General features: G+C 36.0%; 5 protein-coding genes across 8 annotated transcripts; 3 read left to right on the top strand and 2 right to left on the bottom strand.

Moving 5' to 3' along the window:
• Positions 1–954: 954 nt before the first annotated feature.
• On the top strand, positions 955–4,165 carry LOC111781132 (E3 ubiquitin-protein ligase RZFP34-like). The gene is given in 14 exon segments (XM_023661577.1): positions 955–1,036; positions 1,757–1,855; positions 1,975–2,062; positions 2,150–2,209; positions 2,516–2,548; positions 2,623–2,700; positions 2,788–2,831; positions 2,955–2,995; positions 3,086–3,168; positions 3,323–3,414; positions 3,505–3,541; positions 3,543–3,575; positions 3,658–3,699; positions 3,798–4,165. Coding segments are annotated over 14 exon segments (927 nt in total). The 5' UTR covers positions 955–992; the 3' UTR covers positions 3,951–4,165.
• An 807-nt stretch (positions 4,166–4,972) lies between these two features.
• Positions 4,973–8,777, bottom strand: LOC111782291 (dual specificity phosphatase Cdc25). The gene is made up of 3 exons (XM_023663143.1): positions 8,554–8,777; positions 8,324–8,462; positions 4,973–5,437 (listed from the first exon to the last, which is right to left on the bottom strand). Exons 1-3 carry the CDS (start codon positions 8,634–8,636, stop codon positions 5,270–5,272), a joined length of 390 nt encoding a protein of 129 aa, XP_023518911.1. The 5' UTR covers positions 8,637–8,777; the 3' UTR covers positions 4,973–5,269.
• A 638-nt stretch (positions 8,778–9,415) lies between these two features.
• Positions 9,416–10,366, top strand: LOC111781654 (nonsense-mediated mRNA decay protein 2-like). The gene has a single exon (XM_023662340.1). It carries the CDS (start codon positions 9,416–9,418, stop codon positions 10,364–10,366), a length of 951 nt encoding a protein of 316 aa, XP_023518108.1.
• A 1,673-nt stretch (positions 10,367–12,039) lies between these two features.
• Positions 12,040–16,385, top strand: LOC111781554 (serine/threonine protein phosphatase 2A 57 kDa regulatory subunit B' beta isoform-like). 2 transcript variants are annotated; one of them, XM_023662219.1, is made up of 3 exons: positions 12,040–12,255; positions 12,395–13,710; positions 15,940–16,385. In XM_023662219.1, the coding sequence occupies exons 2-3, from the start codon at positions 12,532–12,534 to the stop codon at positions 16,261–16,263; spliced, it is 1,503 nt and encodes a 500-aa protein (XP_023517987.1). In that variant the 5' UTR covers positions 12,040–12,255; positions 12,395–12,531; the 3' UTR covers positions 16,264–16,385. The 2 variants fall into 2 exon arrangements, with proteins under 2 accessions (XP_023517987.1, XP_023517986.1); XM_023662218.1 differs by having other exon boundaries at positions 12,040–13,710.
• Positions 16,386–17,499: 1,114 nt separating this feature from the next.
• On the bottom strand, positions 17,500–22,207 carry LOC111781648 (probable pectate lyase 12). 3 transcript variants are annotated; one of them, XM_023662335.1, is made up of 4 exons: positions 21,633–22,207; positions 20,590–21,053; positions 20,247–20,497; positions 17,500–18,363 (listed from the first exon to the last, which is right to left on the bottom strand). In XM_023662335.1, exons 1-4 carry the CDS (start codon positions 21,761–21,763, stop codon positions 17,713–17,715), a joined length of 1,497 nt encoding a protein of 498 aa, XP_023518103.1. In that variant the 5' UTR covers positions 21,764–22,207; the 3' UTR covers positions 17,500–17,712. The 3 variants fall into 3 exon arrangements, with proteins under 3 accessions (XP_023518103.1, XP_023518104.1, XP_023518102.1); XM_023662336.1 differs by lacking the exons at positions 20,247–20,497; positions 20,590–21,053; positions 21,633–22,207 and adding exons at positions 18,364–18,614; positions 18,707–19,170; positions 19,750–20,227 and having other exon boundaries at positions 17,500–18,285; XM_023662334.1 differs by lacking the exons at positions 20,247–20,497; positions 20,590–21,053; positions 21,633–22,207 and adding exons at positions 18,707–19,170; positions 19,750–20,227 and having other exon boundaries at positions 17,500–18,614.
• Between the last annotated feature and the right edge of the window lie 2,976 nt (positions 22,208–25,183).

Raw genomic sequence — 25,183 nt, 5'->3', positions numbered from 1 at the left:
AAAAAATAAAATAATTTAAAAAGGTAAAGGCAAAATGGCATCAAGACACGTGTCAAGTGAATTTTGCTCCTTACACGTAGATTGGACGCAATTCTCTATCTTTTGTTTAATTGCCTTTTACTCCCTCGATTTTATTCAATTTACAAAAACGGACAAATAAATTCAAACTAATTTCTTATTCACTTTTTACTTTGGATAACGTTACTTTCTATTTTTATCGTAACATATATTTTTGTTCGAATTTTAGGTATCTATACCTATCTAAAGAAGATTTTATGAATATATACTTTTTTATTATATATATAAAAAAATAATTATCTACGATACATATTATATTAATAACTAAAATCTCATCAAATTTAAATATTAAAAATTTACGAGTTATAATGCATTATTAGCATGGATTACACCTGTTAAATATCTTTAATCTTTTTAAAACTAGAGTAGGGTTCAGTTCTGTTTGTGGGTTAGTTGGGTTGACTTTTTAAAAATAGAGTAGGGTTCAGTTTGTGGGTTAGTTGGGTTGACTTGACCAAAAAATGTCAACTTGTAAACTGAATTGAATTTTAAGTTTTTAAAAAATTCAACCGAACCCAATTTTTTTAAAAAATATATTTTCTAGGGTAGTGTGAAATGGTTAGTTATTTTAACCTAAAAAATTTGCCCAAGCAACGTGTAAAATGAAACGTGCACCTTAAAATCACAATATTATAAATTAAACATGAAATTGGTCGTTTTGATAAATTTGATATTGGATATAAGAAATTTTATTATCTAATACATTTTCATACGACGTATCGAACCGATATCGTATCATGATCTTATCCAAAAAAAAAAAAAAAAAAAAAAAAAAAAAAAAAAAAAAAAAAAAAAAAAAAAAAAAAAAAAAAAAAAAAAANCTCTCTATAAATTGATCGCCGCCATTGTTCCTTCGTCCTATTATATTACTCTCTCTTTCTCTCTCTAGTTGAGGACCTTCCTGCAACGAAACGATGCCATTTTGCCTGTATTCTCTCTGCCCCATTTACAGTTTTCGGTGAGTGAACGTGACGTGGAAGTAAATGACCAAAATGCCCTCATTTCTTTTCTTTTTATGATCAAATACTGTTTAATTTTGTTAAAAAAAATAGTTTTTTGAGGTTTAAAAAAAAAATGATAGTGTTTTTTTATTTATTATTATTATTGTTTTAATAATTCACATTTTTGTTAATTTAAATATTTAAATCAAGTAACTTGAACCATTAATTTTGAAAATAATAATTAATATTTTATCTCAACTGAAAATAAAAAATGACGTAAATTTTGTTTAATAAATTAATAAGTGGATTAGATGCGAACGACGCCGTTTAGGTTTAGTAAAAGGAACATAGTAATGAATCAGGGGAATACTCTGGCGTGTCGCCTCGTCATTGATTTGCGTACAAGAAAACACGGCGGCGGGCAGAGCTTTCCAAAGAATCGGTGGTATTTTTGGAATTTCACGTCCGTCTTCTTTGATATTTTTCTGGGAACTCAAAAACTGAGATTCCGGCGAGATCCCTCTCCGGAACCACCGCCGCCCCTATGAAGTTCGCTGCATAGAAACGAAAAGAGAAATGGAATAGAAGAACGATGCATAGGATTTAGATTCTGTTACAGTTTGATAATTTTCTCTGTCGTAGCTTTTTGGTCTGTTTTTTTTTTTTTTTCTTTATCATTTTTCGTTGTGTTCTTGAGTTTCTCGTTCCTCCTTGTGTTTAATTTTATCGATTTTCAGGAGTTTTTTTCTTTATATGATCGTGGAGAGCGGAATGGAGGCTTGGATTTCCACTAATGGCGAGAAGTCTTTGGTCGATCTCGGATATGGCAGCTTCGGGTAGTTTATCTTTCTTAATCTGCGTCTAAATTAATGTCGATCTGATTTTTGAAGTTTTTAGTGGCTATGATGTTGGATATTTCTCATTTTTTTTGTTTTTCTGTGGAAATAATTCGAAGGTGCTCCCATTATAGAAGGAGGTGTAAGATCAGAGCACCTTGTTGCAATGAAATATTTGATTGCAGGCATTGTCACAATGAAGCTAAGGTTTGCTTCTTCTTCTTCTTCTTCTTTTCCATAAAATTGTGTAAGACGATGGATTGATGAAGTTTCCTGTTGATGGTCTTTATGCAGAATTCATTAGATGTGGATCCTCGCTTGCGCCACGACATTCCTCGCCATGATATAGAAAAAGTAAGATTCCTTTTGGTTTTCTTTGTAGCTACATTCTCTGAATTGTTACCATTTGTAAATCAACCATCAATCTAGCTTCTAATTTCACTTATTCATGGCTTTTTCTTCTCTGAATTTGTGCTTTCTCTTGCCTTTTTAATTATTAAGATTTGTTTTCTGATTCAGTTTAGTTTTAAGTTTACTTTGGATTGAATCTTATGAACACGAGATTACGGAACAAAGAAGTAGAGATTAATTAAAAAGACCTTTAAATTTTCTTCAATATGAATTAGAATTCATGAATTCTTCGTTTGAATCTCTCTGTAGGTCATCTGTTCCTTGTGTGACACCGAACAAGACGTAAGTTCTTTCCTTCAACTCCTTCATCGAAAATATGGGAAAGAGAACTAAATGTCTTTTGTTACTTCTTTTAGGTGCAACAACATTGTATTCAATGTGGAGTTTGTATGGGGAAGTACTATTGTTCAAAGTGCAAGTTCTTCGACGACGATGTAGGCTTCGATCGACATGTTTATATCAATATTATTAGCCTTGTTCTTAAACTTTTGTTAACTCAAAACCTTTTTTTGTTTTGCTAGGTTTCAAAGAAGCAGTATCACTGCAATGAATGTGGTATTTGCAGGTCCAAACCATTTCCTTCAACTTTCTCTGTATATTTCTGTAGTAATGTTTCTTCCTCCACAGCTTTCACTGTATATTAGATGCATTTTCAGTACATAATAATGTTTTTTGATTCGTTACACAGAGTAGGAGGCGAGGAGAACTTTTTCCACTGCAAAAAGTGTGGTAAGATTTTGTGACCATTTTATATGATTCGACTGCTTGGAGTTCTCTACTTTTCCAGCCATTGAATTGTGAGATTCCTTCATCTTTTAGGTTGTTGCTATTCAAAACTGATGGAGAACTCCCATAATTGTGTGGAAAAAGCAATGCATCATAACTGTCCTGTTTGCTTTGAGGTGAGTTTCAAAGCATTGAATTGTGACGTTCATATAAACTTGAGCATTGTTCAACTAGTTGAGTCATATATGCTTGACAAAGAGGTCAAAGGTGTGAATCTCCCACCCTACATATCGTTTGACTCAAAATAACGTAATCGACCAATTGCTGCAGTTTCTTTTCGACACAATGAGTGACATTTCCGTTTTGCCGTGTGGACACACGATTCATCTAGAATGTGTGAAGGAGATGGAGCAACGCTTACAGTAAGTTCAGCTCCCTCGTTACAGAATATGCCTTTTGTTTCTCTACCAAAACCATGGTTTATATCTTTACTGGTTGGGATAAATCTGCAGATACACATGCCCTGTTTGCTCAAAATCCTACTGCGATATTGTCGAGCGTGTGGGAAAAACTGGATCACGAGGTATGGAGCTTCAACCAACCAAATGTGCAAGTAATGAAAATGAACATTCACATTATCTCAACACATTTGACTTAAATTTCAGGTTGCGTCGACGCCTATGCCTCAAATGTACCAACATAAGATGGTTAGTAGTGGCTGGAAAACAATGTTTGGCTTCTCAAAAAGAGAGCGCTGATTAGTTTGATGAACTGAAAAGATTGCTTTCTTTACTTTTTTGGTCAGGTATGGATCCTGTGCAATGACTGTAGCGAGATATCAGAGGTTAATTATCACATTGTAGCACACAAATGCGTCAAATGCAAGTCCTATAATACAAGGCTAACACAAGGAGGGCCCTCTTCATGCTCTCCAAGGATTGCTCAAATTGTGAGATGATCTGATAATTATATGACTAACTTCCATACAAAAAATTGGTTTAAGGGGTACTTATCTCTATCATTATTTCTAGCATCTAACTTATTATAGGCCATTCATTTAACTCTTAACCTGGTGGTTTCTTTCTTTGCAATTCCACCAATTATTGTGGAAATATGTTTGTATTGTATTGGAGCTTATTATATTAATGTATGGTATTGAATAAGTTTTTTTTAGTTGTTTTGGAGTACGAATTTAAATTTTGAATCTTTTGGTCGGAAGTATATATCAGTTGAGTTATGATCACGTTGGTTAGTTGTAAAATATAAGATGCAAAAAAATGGAAAGAATTACAATTAGTTATGTAACAAGTCACTGCAAAAACTAGCAGTAAATTTTGAATTCTTAAATATCTAAAACTATAAATAAAATGTATATTAAATTACAAATTTAGTTTGAGAGGTTTGTATTTAATTGGTTCTTGAATCTAATAAATTTTTGTGATAGGTTTGAAATATTTTGGAAGTGTAACCGATCTAATGAGATATATTTTTATTTAGAATATTAAAATAGAATAGTTACCCTCTTATTAATTTATTAAACAGGCTACAATGACTAATAATTTAGTTTCTATAATTTAGGTGTATAACAATTTCATCATATTAATTATTTATTACTATTATGATTATTATGACCATCCTCTCTTCGAGATCAAACACAACGATTGAGAGTAATAGATTCGAGTAAGAGTATGTCAATCATCATTGAACTATACTCACTTTGACAACGATTCTCATTATTTAATGATTTAAGCTTTGTGGCACATAAACATAGAGTCCTTAATTAGTTTATTTATCTACTTAGATAAGAGTCTCATTAAATTTTAATCATAATTTTTTCAATACGGACTAAATTGGGACCCTATGAAAGTTAAGAGACCAAAATTGAATTTTAATCGCCTTAACATCAGAAAAAAGAATCTCAGACTTTATAAATGCACCCTTTGGCGCAAGATGATCATATTATAAGTTCAAATATGTATATATAATAATAAAAATGGGTATCTTCTTCTTAACTCCAAGCTCCAAAGTGATACATTCACTTGGCAGAAACAAACCCCGGGTTCGGTAAATTAATGCCCAAGTTCATCAGAAGTGGATACATATACAATACAACTAAAAATTCCACGTATTTATGAAATCACATTTTGTTTATCATTATCAAATGATATCATAAGCGAAATTAGATTGTTCATCCTCATACCTAGGTAGCAAAGGTATACAGGCGGCCATTTGATTGAGTTATTCAAAACCATGCTGACCTGTGATGGTTTCTGAATCCTAAATCCCCTCCTTGCAAGGCACGTTGTTGCAGCGACAAACGGGTCGGCCAGACGCTTCCCAGCCATTGAAGCCACGTTCAAGAACACAGATGCTTTTTATTCCAGCATCCTCCTTAATTTCCTCGAGATAGTTGGCAAGCTTCCTTGCGCAAGATGGGCCACGAACCTACAAAACCATTGGGAAAATAAGATTTGTGACAATGCTTAGTTTCTAAAAGTAGAAGCTCAACATAAACAGAAGGGATCTTGAAAAAATGAGAATATGAGCTTTTCCTTGATATCTCGTCGATGTTCATATGGAAACGTCCGGTGAATGATAATTCACGAGCAAAATTAACCAATTTTTTTTCTATGAATAAACTTCATTCAAATGCAACTGTCCGCACTTGGACAGGAAAAGAAAAAGGGGAACTAATAAGGGGGAGAGAGTCAGTGGAAGAAGAACTAAGTTGACATTAGAGAAGGGGGGGGAAACTAAAAGTTCCATAATTTCTATGGATTTGGCGTTTTATGCACGTACAAAATGTTCTTTGGTGGAAATCTATTGTTGCTAAGTAGTATGCATCTAAAGATGTGTTCGCCTTGGTGTTTCGTTTGTTCGACCACTGTTCTTGTTTTTAATCGAGCTCAAAGATGTCTGGATAATGGACTTTCTTTCAACTTCTTTCTGACATGATTCATGGTTGAGCTGTGGAATTATTTCTACGACTTTTCCTTGACTTTACCGTTTAACTACTCATCCTCATTGTTCAGTTGCTTAGTTGCTGAAGCTTGAATTGATTCTCAGGTAGCTTGGAATTTGCAACTTCGGTGTGATTAAATGACTTAGTGGTTGTTGAATGAGCCCGTCTTATTTACTCTCCCTGATCAACATCCAGAGTCATGATATTGGTTGGATTTGGCCTCTGATCCTACAAAATCTTCTATTGTTAAATCTTTTATGGTAAATCTTGTGGAACCTTCTTCGAATATGAATACCCGTGTAATGTGATTTGGCAATCAGTACAAGGACAAACTATAAAGGCGTATGTCTCATTTTTTTACATCTCCATCCTGGTGTGTTATGTATTCTGCTAATGGACACCTTTGGACATTGCTCCCTCGCTTTTGGATACTCATTTAACATTGCCTAACGACATTTATGACTTTTTAGCCTCCATTTTTGTGGGTCGTCCTTTCCATGAAGTAAAGAAAATTTAGTCGCTGCTGTAGCTTTAAGATTTAGTGAGAAAATCTCATTAAATCTTAACAGTTATTAGCTTCTTTGGGGGGGGTGAAAGGGATGGATTCGGTACTAGTTGTTTGATAACTTTTTGGCATGACTTGAATACTAGTTGTTAGGACAACGAAATGTGTACGTATTGCATACAATAGTATGATATTGTCCACTTTAGGCATAAACCCTCATTGTTTTGCTTTTGGTTCCACCCAAAAGGCCTCACACGAATGGAGATATTGTCTGTCACTCGTATATCCATGATCTTCCTCTTATTTAGTCAATGCAGGACTTTAGTTGCATTCCCAACCATTTGAATAATGGAATGATAGTAGAACATTAACCATATGCAAAGCTCTATCTAGATTGAAAAGGCAATTGGAAGACAGAAAATTCCCTCAAAATATTTCTTGAAAGGCCCTAACAAAATAATGTAGATTTTTCCCTTAATTTCACTTGTGAAACTGAAGTTCCAAAGGAATTTGTCAATAGAAATCAGATTCAAATATCATGGGCGTAGAGGAATAGGAATCCAAGAACCTAGATTTGTGCAGCAAGACAAGATGAAAATGGAGGGACGACTAGTTAGAACTTTCGACAAGGTTTAATAATTTTGAAGAGAACTCTCAGCCAGAACTTGGTTTGTCCGATTGTACCAGTCCAAGTATAGCGCCCATTATATGTTTTTGTCCAATAAATGGTCATACTACCAAAAAGCTAGATTTTCAAGAATGACAATACATAGAATATAAACTTGGGCATATGTTATAACTGTTCATGACATTTCATTTGCACAATAAGAATCCACTCAAGTAAGCACTTAACTTGAACATATATAGTAGCAAACCAAGCTGTTGGTGAACATTAGAGAAGTATAGCAAAATACTTGTAGCAGAGAGAGAAAAAAATACTTCAACCAAAACATTTTGTGTTAGCTATACAGAAAGGATACCACTGTTAACATACTCAATTGTTCTAACCTCCAGGTTGAAGTCCCAGAACCAAAACATTTTATTCTCTCTTCTATTGGGTTTAACTGTTCAACAGTCCAACAATGGTCCAAATTCTGTCATCTTAACCTGGTCGAGATGTCGTCTTTACCATGGGCTTCTACGCTTCCATATCTCCTCAAATTTGTAACCCATCCCCTTAGTTCGCTCCCTTACTTATTTGTTTTAACAACACCCATGAATACTGAATTACTTTACTCCATAACTTGTTTAGTTCGTCTACTGATCTCCGTAGCCATTTTTCTAACAAACCAAAGTTTCTCTTGCTCATACTACCAACCCCAGACCTCTCCCTTCCTAATAGAAACTATAAATCAAAAACGAAACAAAAATAACTAGTCTGTTCGGAAGATCATTGCCATGTTTGTTTAATTATTCATGTATTACAATAAATAGAAGGTTTCAGTTCGATTGTGGACAGAAAACTGCAGGAACATGTTAACGCAGCTCCTATTCCATTTTAAAAAATAATACAACTATGAAGCTTAGTAGAAAAACAGATGAATGACAGCGCTCATACAGTTTTGAACCCCAAATCCTTCTTTGATTACACACATGAGAAGTGAAGATATAAATCACATATCTAAATATACAAAACTCTAATTCATTGAGGCAAACAGAGAGATAACTGAAGTACATACAAATCCGATTAATCCAAATGTGAACTCAAGGACTGCTAAAACTTAAACAGCCGAAGAAATCGATCGAGCAAATGATGGTGAAATTTGAGACGACAACAAAAAAAATTAATAGAACAAGTAAAAAGAGGAAAGATGATGATATTTCAAAGATGATCGACAGAATGAACATGAAGGCTAGCGAGAACCTGGCTAAGAGCGCAGTGGAAAACAAGCATGTCTTTTCCTTTCACTTCTTGAACAAGCTTCGAGATCTTATCAGAGAAACTGTCACTAGCGTAGTGCAGAGATCCGGCAATATGGCCATCGTAACTCCTCTCATCGTCCCTGCGAGATCATATAACGAATTTTCACATAAGATGAACAAAAACAACGTCATGGAAAGAATCCGAAGACGAATTTCCGCCGGCGATTGTACCTAACGTCGATGATGGCAACATTTGGCATGCGTCTGAAGGACAGGAGCTGAGTTCCAGTGATGTACGAAATGCTTCGAGCCATATTCAGCTTCAATCTCTTCTTCTTCTTCGTCTTGCTCCAGCCGACGAAGGATCGATCAGATAATTTCAACCCTTTCAATCGGATTCGCAGTTTTGATGGATGCAAGGAATCTATAGAACCCTTTCTAAAAAAATAAAATAAATAAATAAATAAAACTCCGAATTTCAAACGCAAAAATTATTTAAAAATTTACGCATTTAATCCTTAAAATATAAATAAATTATAATTATAAATTTAGCCTTAAAATATAAATAAATAATTATAAATAAATAATTATAAATTTAGCCTTAAAATATAAATAAATTATAATTATAAATTTAGCCTTAAAATATAAATAAATTATAATTATAAATTTAGCCATAAATTTTTTAAATCAAATTATAATTTAAAGAACTAGTTAAAATGTATAATTAAATCAATAAAAATTAAACATAATAAATAAGAAATAAAAAAAAATATAAATAAGAGATCTAATATTTAATAAAAGAATTAAATCTATGTTAATGGATCTAATTTTAAATTTAATAAAATCTTAGATTTTCACTTTAATTTTATATTTAATTAAGTCTATTAAAGAAGATATTAGATAAAATAATAATAATTCATATAGAGAAGTGGCTGTAATTTAACCTAAAAAAAAAAATAGGGAGTAATTTACTGGCGTGTATAAAATAGGGAACCCCGCCTCCCTCAGACGCCACAGTCATCGATTGAAGCACAGAGGAAGGAAGGAAGCGCAGAATCCGAGCTGTATATGTGCGATCTGGCCGTCGTTCTCCATGGCAGAACTTTGCACGCTTTATTTCGTGTTGCCTCAAGTAGAGCCTTATGATGCTGTACATTTGCCCGATGATCTTGACGACGGCGAGAAGATTCTTGATGGCGCGATCCCTAGGCGAGAAGTTAAATCCAAATTAACGCCAATGTATTTGCGTTACGGTTACCTAATGGCTGAAAATCTGCCTCCGAACGCTCTTTGTGAGAAGCAGGTTCTTGATCGTTTGCCTGAAGTCGTCGGGGGCGAAGAGGACGAGAATGGAGATTGTGTTTTTGAAATAAATTTTTCTCAAGATAACTGTAATTATGTCGTACAATTATTTTTTAGTCCGAAGGAGGAATCTGACGACGACGATGAAGATTCACATCACGAAGAAGAGGCTTACGACGATTCCGATAGCGATGATATGGAAGAGATTGGGGAAGATTACGATAGCGATGACATAGAAGAAATTGATGAAGACTACGGTAGTGATGATATGGAAGAAATTGATGAAGATTACGGGAGCGACGATGAACAGAAAGGCGACGAAGAAATAACTGGAAATCGCGTTTTTGAATTGTATTTTCCGCAAGGAGATTGCAATTATGTTGTCCGATTAGTTTTTGTGAATGAAGAAGGAACGAGGTTTCTTGATGAAGGAGAGGAGTTTCTCTTCGTCGGACTACAGCGATTAGCGGGAATTTCATACGACATAGAAGAATCGGAAGATGAAGTTCCAGCAATTGACAATAAATCTTCCTCTGCTCTGTCGGAAGTTGTATCGGAGATTTCACGGAGACTGATGGAATCCAAAGTTGGAGAACCTGATGATATTAGAACAGTAGAAGATGCAGAAAAGCAGAGTAGGTTCAACAATGAAATTTGTACATTCATCGATCCTCAGATGATATTAGAACGACCTAACTATCTAACAGTGCGTGATCATCTGCAGCTTCACTCTTCCGCCTGAACTACCGCTATAATTTGCTCTCTAGGTTTGCATTTTTCATCTTTGTCATCGATCCTATGAACATTTCTCTTGAATAATTTGATGGTGTTCATCTTCATCATCATCTTCTTCTTCTTTTCAATCAAATTCAAAAAAAAAAAAAAGAAAAGTTCAAATTGATTAGATTTTTTTTAAAAATATTTTGACGATCATAGATTTTTTAGATGGATCTTCAAAGGATAAGTGTGTTGCCACAAATTATCTTGATATATTGCAGAAATAGGATATATATATATACTAAATAATCGATANAAAAAACATTTTTAATTTTTAAAATTACAATCAACAAAATAAATATTTAAAGTGGAAAATTGTTATTTACCATAAACAGTATTTTTATAGTCCAACAACTATATGAAAGTCAATAAAAAAATCATAACTAATAATGTCAATAATAATAATAATATTAATAAAAGTCAACTTCCTTTCAAGAATTGCTTTTGGTTGACTATCAAATCTTGACTTCCTATTTATCTTTAAATTTTCCAACTATTTTATTCATTGCTCAAATTATATATATATAATGATATTTAAAAATTTAAATAAATTGAATATTCAATTTACATTAATTAAATTTATAATGTAGTCTAGGCAATTTTTAGATTCCTTAAAAATTTGGTGGGGCAAAAGGTAATTTCCACCTATAGAATCAATTAATGCCATTTGGATAAATATCCGTATCAATTATTATAAATTGGAATTGATCGTACTTATTTATTCCTATCCGATGGTTCAGATTTTATTTCAAATAATAATTTCAAAATTGGACTTCATATTATACATTCCAAAATAATGGCATAAAATGAACCCAATAAATATGAGACATCTTTGATTACAATCAACATGACTATGTGACATTTTCTTAGCAAAATGACATCGCTACCCTTTAAATGTTCATGCTACAAATCTTATTTACTTATAAATGGCAATTTAATTTTATATTTTTTTACCCCTGACTAATTAATATTATTTATTTTAAAGAATATCCTATCACAAAATAAGTGTTTTTCAATTCTGGTAATTCTCATGCCTCTTTAGCTTATTATTAATTAAAAAAAAAAAAATTGAAGATTTTACACCTTAGTTTAGTTAAATAGACTTAAGATTCTCACGCCTCTTTAGCTTATTATTAATTTAAAAAAAAAATCGACGATTTCACACCTTAGTTTACTTAAATAGACTTAAGCAGTCGAGTCACTGCCAGATACGACTCTGCTTGACTCTGCTTGACTCTGCTTCGGTGAATGGATACACTTACAAAAATTTAGGTATAAATTATTTTTTATAAAAAATTAAAGCATTTTTGTCCACGTGGACACTTCCTTCGCTTGTTGTCCACGTGTATTATCACAAGCCACAGCCACTCAAGATTTTTGTTCTTCATTTTTTTTTAAATATAAAAAAAATAAAATGAAATAAGAAAAAAAAAGGGTAATTTGAAAAGATTAAAGCATTATCCTAAGTTTGAATGAATTAAATTAAATTATTTTTATTTAAAATAAAGAGAATATTAATTCAATTTATTTATTTATTTAATGAAGGAAATGAAGAAGAAGAAACAACTGTCTATAAAGGCATTAAATGCAATCATTTCTTTTTATAATTTTAAAAAATATTTTAATAATTATATTTTTCTGTTTTTAGCTTTTCGTTCCTTTCTTTAATTATCTTCCACTTCGGCTGTTCGAAATCTCTCTCTCTGGCTATCGGGGACTCTGTTTCTCTGATCGGATTGATCGCCGGAATCACATCGATCAATCAACTCGCCGGAATTCCGGCGATTCGACTCGGATGACTCGTTACTTGGATCCATTGACGGCCAAGTTTCACAGAGATTGTATCGCGACAGGGTAACGTTTTTTTGTTTGATTCCGTTTCCCCGTGTCTCAATCCCTAATTTCAGATCCATGCTTTCTTTCGTAGATTTCTGACACTTCGAAATAATTGGTGGGAGTAAGATTTTATTCCTCTTGTTTAATCATGACTTAGGGCTATTAATCCGTGCATGTTGATCTATCGTTTCTTGAAATTGGTACCTTATCAATCAGTGGTTCATGCTTCAGCTTTAATTCCCGTTCCTTGAATCTACCGAATATTTGGATTAGGGTTTTTTGTTTTGAGGAGTCATGTTTAAGAAAATTATGAAGGGAGGGCATCGGAAGCCCTCCAAGTCCGATGCCACTGATCCTTCAGCTTACGCGTTTGGACCGCCGGGGAATTGTAATTCAGGGTCTGTTTCGACGACGAACGTGGTGGTGAATCATGCTTCTCGGCCTGGACCTGCCGCATCGGGCCCTAATTCAAACTGTACTACGGGGGTTGTCACGTTGGCGCCTCCTACTGGCAGTATAGAACCTCTCCCGTTGTTCCGCGATGTACCTGCTTCAGAAAGGCAGAATTTATTCATTAGAAAATTGCAGATATGTTGCTATCAGTTTGATTTTTCGGACACTCTGAAGTCTGCCAGAGAGAAGGAAATTAAGCGGCAGACGCTTCTGGAATTGGTTGATGTGATACAATCAGGGTCGGGGAAAATCACAGAAACTTGCCAGGAAGAAATGATTAGGATGATTTCAGTAAATATTTTTCGGTGCTTGCCTCCAGCTGCGCATGAAAATACAGGCCAGGAAAATGCTGATCCTGAAGAAGATGAACCTTACTTGGAACCGTCATGGCCACATTTGCAGCTTGTATATGAACTCTTACTGAGATATGTTGTGTCATCTGATACTGATACCAAAATTGCCAAGAGGTATATAGACCACTCATTCGTGTTGAAACTTTTGGATTTGTTCAACTCCGAGGATCCTCGTGAGCGGGAGTATTTGAAGACAATCTTACATCGTATATACGGGAAGTTCATGGTACATCGGCCATTTATTCGGAAGGCAATCAATAACATTTTTTATCGGTTCATTTACGAGACAGAAAGGCACAGTGGTGTTGGCGAGCTTTTGGAAATCCTTGGGAGTATCATCAATGGGTTTGCATTGCCAATGAAAGAGGAGCACAAATTGTTTCTTGTTCGGGCTCTTATTCCTTTGCACAAGCCTAAATCAATTGCAATCTATCACCAACAGCTATCCTACTGCATAACACAGTTTGTCGAAAAAGATTTCAAGCTTGCGGATACTGTTGTAAGGGGCTTGTTGAAATATTGGCCCCTGACCAACTGTCAGAAGGAAGTTCTTTTCTTAGGGGAGCTTGAAGAAGTACTAGAGGCTACACAATCAGCAGAGTTTCAGCGCTGTATGGTTCCTCTTTTTAGACAAATTGCACGTTGCCTGAATAGCTCTCATTTTCAGGTTTGAAGTTACTAAATATTTTCAACTTTCTATTCATAAGCTTGATTTTTTTTTTTTTTTCATATCTAATAACGTAATATATCCATTACAATTCTATCTCAACGTAGTTATGAATATGTATACTATTAATAACTTGTCTTGCTGACAGTCATTGTTCTTATTTAACTGTTAATTCATGCTCGAGTTCAATTAGTTATTTAGATTTTTTTGCTGTGTCTTGCAAGATTCAATTTTTATTTTGCCACTATATATTGATTTTCTTCCCATATTCGGATTTCTTGTGGATTTTTTTGTCCATCTCTTTTTGAATCATAAACACTATTAGTTTGTTTATTGATTTTGATGGGGATGGATTGAATGGCCAAAGGGAGGTCTTTCCTCTCTGGGCTTGCTGTCACTTCGTCCTTCCTAATATTACAAGCCAAAAATGGTTAAAGAAATAGACAGTGACGCCCTCTTCTTGCCATATATTTGTTTATTTTATTTTTTATGTGAGAACAATCTTGGTGTTTAGGCGTTATTGTGTGACACAATAATAATGGTTTGGGGGGCGATGACCGAAATTTAGATAGATATATATTCTTTTGGCACAGTGAGTGGAAACTAAATACTCCACTGGAACGCATGATAGCTGAAGCTAAAAAGCCAAAGGAGCAACAAAATCTGTCTTCAATTAACCTCAGTAGAAAAAAGAATATAATTATAAAATCCTCTGCTGTGACTGTGGGAACACCAATAAGAAACAAAAACTAGATTCCTAATTTTTTCCAACCCTCTATCAACCCTGTGGAAAGTTCATGCTCTTTTATTCCAATTTAACTTAGTCTCGTGATAAAGTAGCCATTTAAGCATTGAACCAAACGGTATTACAATTCGTCTTGAAAGGGATGGGTACAAAGTAAAGACGTTGTGAAACTTTTTCCTGTAGTTCATGCCCTCCCTCAACCACAAATCTGCAAACGCTAGTGCCAGAGGCTAGTAGAAAAGGGCGTCACAGGAATAAGTGATCCATATTTCCTCCCTTATTCTGCACATAATGTCTGAGTCGGGGATAGGTTCCAGTTTAGGTATCTAAATTTAAATGGAAGCCTCCTACGAGTACTCATACCTCATGAGAAGGGGTACACCTATTAAAGGCCATCAGGATCCTTTATAGGATGTATGTCAAAGATGTTTGTGTTTAGTTTGTATGGCAATGTCTTCAAAGATGTACATCATAAGTAGACACTTGTCAATTTCAAAACAGTTATTTTAACTATGCATTATCACTATCAATTTAAGCTAATTACGGACATACATCAATTAGAATATTCAATTTATTTGTTTCCCAAAAAAACAACGTTCTAAACGATTGATGAACGATTGATGACGTTGATTTTAATGTCCTTTAATTAAGTAATTAATATCCATAAGAGAACTCTTCTCTTTACTTTCATGTCATTTAGGTTTCTTCTTAAGGTTTTAAAATTTGCCTTCTTAATGTGTAAAACAGGTGCCTGGGGTATATCTTTTTTGTACTACTGATGGGGCTTTTGTCTTCTAGTATACAGGCTTCTAATGCTGTAGATTTAAACTGCAGGACTTATAAACAGTGAGAACTATAAGAACCCTTCTTTTTGAAAAAAGAGCCACTAGGAAAGTTTATGAATGTATCTGGATGAGATTGCCATTCCAAAATAATCTGTTGTTGGAAGAGAGATTTTCATTTGACCAGCCTGTAGATCCGAAGGATTTATTCAAGAAAGTACTGTTCGAGTCTTTCTACTGTGATTTAAACAAAAGTTAGGATTGTTCGGATATCTTAGGGCTTTCTTTTGTGAATAGAAACAACGTCTTTCCGTTTTCTTAGATAATGTTCTTTGGACGATAGGAGTGTATAGACGATAAGAAACGAACTGAGATTTTTGTTTTATCAGTGTCCAGAATGGTCGACGATATCCTTTCGGTGTAATATCATATGAAGGGCTTGGAAGAAGCGTCTAAAAAGTTTATTAAAAAACAACTCCTTGGTTTCGTTGTTCTAAATGTAAGCATGACACTGGTTTGAAAAAACTTTGTTCTGTATGTTCATTTCAGTGATCCATCTTTTTATTATAATGACGAACTGCTGATACCTTTTGAAGTGTCCTTGGGCATGATGCTGTTGTTTGGATCCACTTAGAGCATTGTGTTTCAATCGCATTATTTGTTGTTCCGTTAGTTCTTACAAGGCCACACTACGTGTTGCAGGTTGCTGAACGAGCACTGTTTCTGTGGAACAACGAACACATTGTTGGCTTGATAGCCCAAAACCGGGGTGTGGTATTACCAATAATTTTCGAAGCATTGGAGAAGAATATCCGAAGTCATTGGAACCAGGCAGTTCACGGACTGACCGTAAACGTTCGAAAGATGTTCATGGAAATGGACATCGAGTTGTTTGAAGAATGTCAAAGGCAGTACACGGAGCGGGAGATGAAGGCGAAAGACGTCGAGGAGCAGAGAGAGTTAGCTTGGAAAAGATTGGCAGATGTTGCAGCACAGAGAGGAGGAGACTACATGGTAACAGTTTAAAGTGAGTGTTAAAAAATGACTGTGATATAGATGGTCCAGATTTGATGACCCTCTCCAATTTTTTTGGAATTCTTTTTCTTTATCCTCTTTTTTTCTTTCTTTTTTTTTTTTTTTTTTTNGTATCAGAAGAAAGAAACCAGCAAGCAGTAATTGTAATTTAAAAAATGTACGGAATTTGTTTAGTAGTTTTGCTGCAGATTAAGAATGATTTGTGAAATATTATTATGTGCTTTATAAATATATATAATATATAATATATATATTTTTTGCCATCCTCGAGAACTTTTTTTTTTTTTTTTTTTTTTTTTTTTTTTTTTTTTTTTTTTTTTTTTTTTTTTTTTTNTTTTTTTTTTTTTTTTTTTTTTTTTGGTGAACTTCCTGTTTAATACTCTTTCTTCTGAATGTGTAAAATTATAAGAACATCTTTGCTGAATGTGTAGTTAAATTTTCTTGCAGTTTTTTTCTTTCATGTTAAGAATTGAGTTCTTCTGTTAGCTCGATAATCTATGAGTTTTCCATCGATCGTCTCAGTTTGAGGTAACTTTGTCGTTCTATTATTTGGCCTCGAAAGGAACAGCCAAACGAACCCTCTGCTGATTGGTCAATCTCAAAGATTATATCGACCGACTGGATACCGACGACTACATTATTGACAATCCTGACCTTATCGGTACCGGAGGTTTATTAATCAATAAATTTTCAAAACTTACTTTCTTTTTTGACGAATAGCCAAATCAACCTAGTTGGCTAGTCAATCTCAAAGATTATATCGGCCGACAAAACGGAGACGGACGACCATAGTCCCAACCTTATCAGTATCGGAGGTTTGAACCCCAAAAACTTTTCTTTTTTGACGAATAGCCAAATCAACCCAGCTGGTTGGTCAATCTCATTTATTATATCGGCTGACAAATTGGATACAGACGACCACAATCCCGACTTGTCAGCATCAGAGGTTTACTAATCAATGAACCCCCGAAACGTACTTATTTTTTTTAACGAATAGCAAAACCAACACAGCTGGCTGGTCAATCTCAAAGATTACATTGGCCAACAAATCGGAGATAGACGACCACAATCCCGACCTTATAAGTACCAGAGGTTTACTAATCAATGAACCCTCGAAACTTACTTTCATTTATGACAAAATCAACTACAACTTATAAGACGGATAATATTTACATAAGATCATAAAAATCTGAATACTATTGTCAAGAGGACGGTTAGTAAAATGTCAAAGTGAACATAGTTTAAGTGTACTATTAGTAAAACGCTAAATTGTACACCGTTCAACTATACGATCTACTGTTGAACACAGTTGAGAACTTTAGTAGTAGTAAAATGTGAACAAACTATAAACTAAACTCAGTTCTGGCATGCAATGGCTGATGTATGGCTTTACATTTCAGGCCTTCCCGCCGTTAACATCAATAACTAGACGATCTGTCGTCATGGCACAAAGGCAAGTGCCAATGCACAGAAAGAAAATACCATAACAAAATATCGAAACCGGATCCGCGAGAGGCTTTCCGACATGTCGTCAGTGTAATCCGGGCCAGACCCAAGAACAAAGCCACCACCGCCATTAGAGCCAGTGGTCCACATGCCCAAATTGTTGTCCCTACTGCCGACGCCGAGTGGACCGGCGTGCCAAGTGAGCTGGTCGATTAGGGCGGCGGACTTGGGCTCGACGCTGTAAGCCTTCTCGTACTTGACTTCGAGGCCTTGGCCGGAAGTGATGAAGAAGGCGCCGTTGACGAGGATGTCGCCGTCAGAGCGCCAGTTCCAGCCGCGCCACTCGGACTCGGTGGTTTCTACACGCTTGGTTACCTCCTTGGCGTTGCGGTCGTATGGGGCGGTGTAGCGGTTGCCTTGGCTGTTGATTGTGGGGTTCCCGCTGCCGCCGATTGCGTACATTTCCCATTGGGTGAAGTCGTTGTTGACCACGTGGATGTAGCCTCGCCGGCACCGTGGCATCCTTTGCACAAGCTTCTCGCCGAAGTGGTTGAATGCTATTGTTACCTTGAGTTGGATCATAGAATTTAGTGTTAATTTGAAAAAAAAAAAGGGAGAACAAGGAAAAAGGGAGGGGGAATTCACCTGCATTCCGGAGTCCGGCGAGTAGCTGTCACTGTGACCTAGTAACATAACCTCATCGTGATGCGAGAAATAATTGTTTGAAATCGTGATTCCGGTGGAGCCCATCACCGCATCAATCAGCCCATCCTTGCAATGCGAGAGCGAACAATGGTCAATCCATATGTCCTTAGACCCGAAGATCGAGATCCCGTCGCCGTCCGATTTCGTACGGTATCCGTAATGCGTCGGACTTGATCGGACCATGGTGTTCCCTGTAGAACCACGGCCAGGGACGAGTTTCAGATCGATGTATTTCGTCCAATATTAAGGTGAATAGGGACTTCTCGATTTTCGATTTCGTTACCTGATGGATAACAATGGTGGATGTGGATATTGTGGATAATGACGTTACTTATGTATTGCAAGGTGATGCAACCGCCGCCGACGATGTGGACGTTGGCGCCCCGGCCGTCTAGGGTTTTGTAGCTGTTAAAGATGAGTTCCTGTGAGAGTTTGATGAGCATATTGGCGGGGAAGACGATCCAGAGAGGCTGTGGCTGTATAACGGCGTATCGTAATGTCCCGGGCTCTGGATTGACTGGATCATCGTCGGAGTCATCTGTGACGACGTAGAACTCACCGTTCTTCCCTCCTGAAGCGTACTGGCCAAATCCTATGGCGCAATCGGCGAGGCGTTGGCGGTTGTTTGGCCAATTTGAATCGCATTTCCAGCAGTCGTCGATGGGGTTTCCGGTGTAGCAGGAAGAAGATTCGTCGTTCTCTGAGTTTTGGATCAGTCGCCTTCTTGTTATGGAATCATTCACTTTCCTACGACAGGTAAGAATTTCCTTTCAGATTTCTAGAAATTCATTGAACTTAGCGTTAAAACCTTCAAAACTGAAAATGATTTGAAGGAAGTATAGACGAAGAATGCAGGAAATAAGAACATAGTGATTTTCAGTGCTAGCCAGAAAACAGAGTAGCCAGGAACTGTAGTGAAAGAACAGTGCATGAATCTAACGAAGAACATAGTGATTATACAGTGTTTTTCTAGAAAAGAAGCATGAATCTAACGAAGAACAGTGCATGTTGATCAAAATAAGAAACGAAAAGCAAAATCTGAGTGGAAATGGAATTTTCAAATTGAAAAAAAGAATCCACAAACAGAGCAACCAAGAACATACTAACAAAAATTGAAGAATGGTCAAGAAAAAAGAGCAATCAAGAACATACTAGCAGAAAGAACTGCATCTAAACTTGATTTTGTACATCTAGTGCAAGAAATCATACAAAAAGATGCATAAAAATCTTGAAATGGGACAATAAAGTCCAGAAACTCAACAATGTGGCAAGAACATGGTGATTTGAAAACAACATTCTTGAATCTGAAATGGAAAAATGATGGACCTGTGAACTTCTTGAGCAACCAGTTCAGGGCTCGGATGCTGGCCGGGGAGACTGAGGTTGAGAGCGGTGCATGGCGGCGAGGGGGAGTGTAGCAGCAAAGCTAGCAGCACAATACAGATTGCAGCCACCATTTTGGAGAGCAAAAATTGTAAGCTCTCTTTCTCTCAACCTCTCTGCAATTGTGTTAGAACTGTCAACTGTTCTTCATTTTTTTGCCTTCCATGTTACCCTCAAAAGCATTCTGAATTCTCATCCTCCTGTGCTATATAATCATTTTCATGGACTTTTGGGATTCAGTTAGAGAGAGAAAGGGGGGAGAGAGAGTCTTCGGTTCTCGAGGAGGAAAGTTGTATCCAATTTACTTCGGGATGAAATAAGTTTATTTCAGGGTTATTGATCTTCTATCTTTTAGTCGAAATTATAATATCTTAAACCTTTAAACTAGACTTATGAAAGGTTCTTGATCCTCTATCTTTGAGTCGAGATTATAATTTNACCTGCATTCCGGAGTCCGGCGAGTAGCTGTCACTGTGACCTAGTAACATAACCTCATCGTGATGCGAGAAATAATTGTTTGAAATCGTGATTCCGGTGGAGCCCATCACCGCATCAATCAGCCCATCCTTGCAATGCGAGAGCGAACAATGGTCAATCCATATGTCCTTAGACCCGAAGATCGAGATCCCGTCGCCGTCCGATTTCGTACGGTATCCGTAATGCGTCGGACTTGATCGGACCATGGTGTTCCCTGTAGAACCACGGCCAGGGACGAGTTTCAGATCGATGTATTTCGTCCAATATTAAGGTGAATAGGGACTTCTCGATTTTCGATTTCGTTACCTGATGGATAACAATGGTGGATGTGGATATTGTGGATAATGACGTTACTTATGTATTGCAAGGTGATGCAACCGCCGCCGACGATGTGGACGTTGGCGCCCCGGCCGTCTAGGGTTTTGTAGCTGTTAAAGATGAGTTCCTGTGAGAGTTTGATGAGCATATTGGCGGGGAAGACGATCCAGAGAGGCTGTGGCTGTATAACGGCGTATCGTAATGTCCCGGGCTCTGGATTGACTGGATCATCGTCGGAGTCATCTGTGACGACGTAGAACTCACCGTTCTTCCCTCCTGAAGCGTACTGGCCAAATCCTATGGCGCAATCGGCGAGGCGTTGGCGGTTGTTTGGCCAATTTGAATCGCATTTCCAGCAGTCGTCGATGGGGTTTCCGGTGTAGCAGGAAGAAGATTCGTCGTTCTCTGAGTTTTGGATCAGTCGCCTTCTTGTTATGGAATCATTCACTTTCCTACGACAGGTAAGAATTTCCTTTCAGATTTCTAGAAATTCATTGAACTTAGCGTTAAAACCTTCAAAACTGAAAATGATTTGAAGGAAGTATAGACGAAGAATGCAGGAAATAAGAACATAGTGATTTTCAGTGCTAGCCAGAAAACAGAGTAGCCAGGAACTGTAGTGAAAGAACAGTGCATGAATCTAACGAAGAACATAGTGATTATACAGTGTTTTTCTAGAAAAGAAGCATGAATCTAACGAAGAACAGTGCATGTTGATCAAAATAAGAAACGAAAAGCAAAATCTGAGTGGAAATGGAATTTTCAAATTGAAAAAAAGAATCCACAAACAGAGCAACCAAGAACATACTAACAAAAATTGAAGAATGGTCAAGAAAAAAGAGCAATCAAGAACATACTAGCAGAAAGAACTGCATCTAAACTTGATTTTGTACATCTAGTGCAAGAAATCATACAAAAAGATGCATAAAAATCTTGAAATGGGACAATAAAGTCCAGAAACTCAACAATGTGGCAAGAACATGGTGATTTGAAAACAACATTCTTGAATCTGAAATGGAAAAATGATGGACCTGTGAACTTCTTGAGCAACCAGTTCAGGGCTCGGATGCTGGCCGGGGAGACTGAGGTTGAGAGCGGTGCATGGCGGCGAGGGGGAGTGTAGCAGCAAAGCTAGCAGCACAATACAGATTGCAGCCACCATTTTGGAGAGCAAAAATTGTAAGCTCTCTTTCTCTCAACCTCTCTGCAATTGTGTTAGAACTGTCAACTGTTCTTCATTTTTTTGCCTTCCATGTTACCCTCAAAAGCATTCTGAATTCTCATCCTCCTGTGCTATATAATCATTTTCATGGACTTTTGGGATTCAGTTAGAGAGAGAAAGGGGGGAGAGAGAGTCTTCGGTTCTCGAGGAGGAAAGTTGTATCCAATTTACTTCGGGATGAAATAAGTTTATTTCAGGGTTATTGATCTTCTATCTTTTAGTCGAAATTATAATATCTTAAACCTTTAAACTAGACTTATGAAAGGTTCTTGATCCTCTATCTTTGAGTCGAGATTATAATTTCTTAAATCTGGTTATGAAGAGTTCTTGATCTTCTATCTTTTAGCCGAAATCATAATATCTTAAACCTTTAAAACTAGGCTTATGAAGGGTTCTTGATCCTCTATNTGAAAAAAAGAATCCACAAACAGAGCAACCAAGAACATACTAACAAAAATTGAAGAATGGTCAAGAAAAAAGAGCAATCAAGAACATACTAGCAGAAAGAACTGCATCTAAACTTGATTTTGTACATCTAGTGCAAGAAATCATACAAAAAGATGCATAAAAATCTTGAAATGGGACAATAAAGTCCAGAAACTCAACAATGTGGCAAGAACATGGTGATTTGAAAACAACATTCTTGAATCTGAAATGGAAAAATGATGGACCTGTGAACTTCTTGAGCAACCAGTTCAGGGCTCGGATGCTGGCCGGGGAGACTGAGGTTGAGAGCGGTGCATGGCGGCGAGGGGGAGTGTAGCAGCAAAGCTAGCAGCACAATACAGATTGCAGCCACCATTTTGGAGAGCAAAAATTGTAAGCTCTCTTTCTCTCAACCTCTCTGCAATTGTGTTAGAACTGTCAACTGTTCTTCATTTTTTTGCCTTCCATGTTACCCTCAAAAGCATTCTGAATTCTCATCCTCCTGTGCTATATAATCATTTTCATGGACTTTTGGGATTCAGTTAGAGAGAGAAAGGGGGGAGAGAGAGTCTTCGGTTCTCGAGGAGGAAAGTTGTATCCAATTTACTTCGGGATGAAATAAGTTTATTTCAGGGTTATTGATCTTCTATCTTTTAGTCGAAATTATAATATCTTAAACCTTTAAACTAGACTTATGAAAGGTTCTTGATCCTCTATCTTTGAGTCGAGATTATAATTTCTTAAATCTGGTTATGAAGAGTTCTTGATCTTCTATCTTTTAGCCGAAATCATAATATCTTAAACCTTTAAAACTAGGCTTATGAAGGGTTCTTGATCCTCTATCTTTGAGTCGAGATTATAATATCTTAAACCTTTAAACTATGGTTACGAAGGGTTCTTGATCTTCTATCTTTTAGTCGAAATTATAATGTCTTAAACCTTTAAACTATGCTTACAAAGAGTTCTTGATCTTCTATCTTTTAGTCGAGATTATGATATCTTAAATGTTTAAACTAGGCTTATGAAGGGTTCTTGATCCTCTGTCTTCTAGTCGAGATGATGATATCTTAAACCTTTAAACTACGCTCATGAAGGATTCTTGATCCTCAGTCGAGACTATGATATCTTAAACCTTTAAACTACGCTTAGGAAGGGTTCTTGATCCCCTATCTTTTAGTCGAAATTATGATATCTTGAACCTTTAAACTAGGCTTATGAAGGGGTTCTTGATCCTCTATCTTTTAGTCGAGATTATGATATCTTAATCCTTTAAACTACGCTTATGAAGGGGGTTCTTGATCCTCTATCTTTTAGTCGAGATTATGATATCTTAAACCTTCAAACCAGGCTTATGAAGGGTTCTTGATACCCCATCTTTTAGTCGAGATTATGATATCTTAAACCTTTAAACTAAGCTTATGAAGGGTTCTAGATCCACTATCTTTTAGTCGAGATTATAATATCTTAAACCCTTAAACTACGCTTAGTTTAGCATCATTAAAAAGAAACCTCCTTCCTTGGATATAAGTTTATCTTATTATTTCGTTACTCTGTTAGTGTTTTATGACAAAACATCCTAAACTTATAGGTATTACCCACAAAATTTCTGCCTTTCCCCCCTTGAAATAAAGATGATGAAAACGAAAACAGAGGTGGCAGAAGATGATTGGTCTGTATAAATAAGAAAACATATTTAGTTTAGATTTGGGAATGGGATAATAATTGTGGTGAGTAAAGTAGGTAATGTGAAGAGAAAAGCGCTTTCTTTTTGACTATGGGACTGCATCATTGAAGATTGGCTACCTGCTGTTCCCTATTCTGTTCCCCTCAGTTTACATTTTTGTAACAAAACATCCCAATTGGTCAGGTGGAAAAGGGATGTTCTTCACCCTTTCCTTCATAACTTAATGGTAGGCAATGAGCGTTTCTACTATAGGCCAAGTATTGGCGGGGCTGGCCACTCGAGCTCCGCATTTCGAGTTCGTCAATTACTTGATACGTGACCGAGTTCTCGATTTTGATTGTTTAGGCTTTTGGTTCACTTCTACACTTTCTAATATAGTTTTGAAGGATATCTGCTACACTTTCTAATATAGTTTTGAAGGATATCTGCTCATTCTCATCCTGTTCAACTTTTCTAGGCCTCATGAACAAGAAGTTATCTCATTCCTCGAGCCACCCAAGAAACAAGCTATTACAACGAACAACTGAAAAAGGGGAGGTCATGCTCTCGGTAGAATAAACTTAAGATAACAAACTTGATACTAGAGCTCGTACAAGTGATTAATGATCGGTATTTACTTGAAAATGCTTTTATTTATTTAATGTCTGTTAGTTTCTATAAATTTGATAATTATTTTATTTTATTTTCAAATAATTATAAAATTTATTTTATCCTTTGTTTGAGTTTTTATGGTTAATCCTTTAATAATTATCTTTTACATGCATACATATAAATAAACTTTTTTTTTTCTTTCATAAATGGTTTGTACTTAGTAAGTAATGCACCATTCCCGGCGTATAACAAGGCACGAGCGGTCAAAAATAGAACGCGCGCAACATTCACAGCATGGCCCTTAAAGTGAGTTTTAACCCACATCATGGAAATTTTAAGACCGTTTTAGGTATGAGTAAAAAATGGATACATAAATGAAGGGAGACGGCATCTAAATGAGAGTGATTTTAAGAATTGAATGATTAAGAAAAACTTAAAAAAAATGAAAGTTGCTGCTTATACTAACAAGGTGATCTTTGATCTTTTTTCAGTGGCTCGATCAAAAAGACTCTAAATTGAAGTATACTTTATTTGAAATAATTCTATGACAGGTGCACAAAAAATTGTTAATTAAATGGTTAAACGACAAAATTGGTCTTTCTAATTAAAAAATAAAATAAAATTTAGTCGGTTTAATATTCAACGAAACCTTAAAAATA

The sequence above is a fragment of the Cucurbita pepo genome, chromosome LG19 (genome assembly GCF_002806865.2).
Source record: "Cucurbita pepo subsp. pepo cultivar mu-cu-16 chromosome LG19, ASM280686v2, whole genome shotgun sequence".
Taxonomy (NCBI): domain Eukaryota; kingdom Viridiplantae; phylum Streptophyta; class Magnoliopsida; order Cucurbitales; family Cucurbitaceae; genus Cucurbita; species Cucurbita pepo.
The sequence above is the reverse complement of the archived record's forward strand: the minus strand, read 5'-3'. Positions and strand labels throughout refer to the sequence as shown.